This window comes from Lottia gigantea (genome assembly GCF_000327385.1).
Source record: "Lottia gigantea unplaced genomic scaffold LOTGIsca_387, whole genome shotgun sequence".
NCBI classification, from domain to species: Eukaryota; Metazoa; Mollusca; class Gastropoda; family Lottiidae; genus Lottia; species Lottia gigantea.
This window is the reverse complement of record NW_008709318.1, coordinates 6,550-8,583: the sequence shown is the minus strand read 5'-3', so window position 1 is coordinate 8,583 and position 2,034 is coordinate 6,550. Positions and strand designations below refer to the sequence as shown.

Here is a 2,034-nt window from a genome sequence, read left to right as displayed (position 1 = left end):
TTATGGAGTGCTGGAAACAAGCTGTAAAAGATAACCTCCCCAAGTTGAAAAGGAAGTGCTGAAAGTCGACCGTGGCAAAGAAACCGTCAAGGGTGGATTAAAAAACATTCTACAAAAGGCCGTCAAACCTGCCATGTTGCAAATGACTGGCTAAAGACAAGTGACTGCGCTTTTTATAGGCGGGAAACTGGAAAAAGGGCTTTGGATTGGATAAAAAAGATCACGTGGTATTTATTTTTTTAAACTTTAATTAATTCAACTTAAATCCATTAATTCTAACATATTGTCTAAACATGTTTCGCCATCTTCAAAAGACAAATAAGGAAAATGGTGATGGGCCCAAGCATGGACTAAACAATCGTTTTCGGTCAGATTAGATTGGAACACCGATAAAGCATGGGGTGACGGTTCGTGGAATTTATGACACAAGTAAAAGAAACAATAATGCCCGCAGACAGCACTATGATTTCCTTGAATCCTCCGGGTATTGTGACGTAAGGGTCCTTGACGCCGCGCAAAGTCGGCAAAATCTTGGCCATACACTTCTGGGGAACATCCAAACGAGTCGAAGAAATCACAATGGTCTTTATCGCACACAAAAACTGTCCAATGTTTTCCAGGCTGGCCTGCGTCGTCCGTATTCACAACGTACGCTGAGGGATAGCGTGTTGGCTGTAAGGTTTGTAGTTGATTTCTGGCTAACACGCCAGCAAATTGTTCAGGGATGTGGCAGGCCAATCCTTCCTCCAACTGTGAAGTATACAGAGGTTTACCAATCCACCAAAACTTGGCAGTTGACATCCATTTCCAAGACATTATCGTATTCGGCAAATAATAGCAAATCGAGTGGATTTTGTGGAGTATTTTCGATTCCAAAGACAAACTTCCTGACGACTTGGGATGAAAATTGGCTTGATCAGCTCCGTGGTCATTGGTCAAATCAAATCCAAAGAGTGTGTAGCCTTTAATATAGTCGTTGTAAGACAAATGCAAAACTTCCTTAGTATTTAATATTCCCAATCTTTTCAAATCAAATCTAAATAGGGAGTCGTGGCTTGTTGATGTGTAAAATGGGTGAAATATTCACCCACCACATCACCATTTTGGTTGCTGTCTTTCCAATTGGATGCGAACGTCGATCCCGACTACTAAAAAACACAAATCCATGTGTAGCCGGGATTGCATTTCAAACACTGAACTTTTACCCATCCTTTTTCTTCTGGCTCCCAACGCTTGGTTTACGACGGGTACGACAGCATCATCGGCACCGGTTTCAACGGCTTGTTGGTCGTTCGTGTCTTTCTCCCACATCACTTGCTGATTTATGGAGTGCTGGAAACAAGCTGTAAAAGATAACCTCCCCAAGTTGAAAAGGAAGTGCTGAAAGTCGACCGTGGCAAAGAAACCGTCAAGGGTGGATTAAAAAACATTCTACAAAAGGCCGTCAAACCTGCCATGTTGCAAATGACTGGCTAAAGACAAGTGACTGCGCTTTTTATAGGCGGGAAACTGGAAAAAGGGCTTTGGATTGGATAAAAAAGATCACGTGGTATTTATTTTTTTAAACTTTAATTAATTCAACTTAAATCCATTAATTCTAACATATTGTCTAAACATGTTTCGCCATCTTCAAAAGACAAATAAGGAAAATGGTGATGGGCCCAAGCATGGACTAAACAATCGTTTTCGGTCAGATTAGATTGGAACACCGATAAAGCATGGGGTGACGGTTCGTGGAATTTATGACACAAGTAAAAGAAACAATAATGCCCGCAGACAGCACTATGATTTCCTTGAATCCTCCGGGTATTGTGACGTAAGGGTCCTTGACGCCGCGCAAAGTCGGCAAAATCTTGGCCATACACTTCTGGGGAACATCCAAACGAGTCGAAGAAATCACAATGGTCTTTATCGCACACAAAAACTGTCCAATGTTTTCCAGGCTGGCCTGCGTCGTCCGTATTCACAACGTACGCTGAGGGATAGCGTGTTGGCTGTAAGGTTTGTAGTTGATTTCTGGCTAACACGCCAGCA

The 2,034-nt window shown here is 42.3% G+C and overlaps 1 protein-coding gene across 1 annotated transcript; it reads right to left on the bottom strand.

Annotated features, from left to right (window-relative positions):
* Positions 1-255: 255 nt before the first annotated feature.
* LOTGIDRAFT_175762 (hypothetical protein) lies at positions 256-816 on the bottom strand (the record flags this gene model as incomplete). The annotated part of the gene is made up of 1 exon (XM_009059340.1): positions 256-816. The coding sequence occupies one exon, from the start codon at positions 814-816 to the stop codon at positions 256-258; it is 561 nt and encodes a 186-aa protein (XP_009057588.1).
* Between the last annotated feature and the right edge of the window lie 1,218 nt (positions 817-2,034).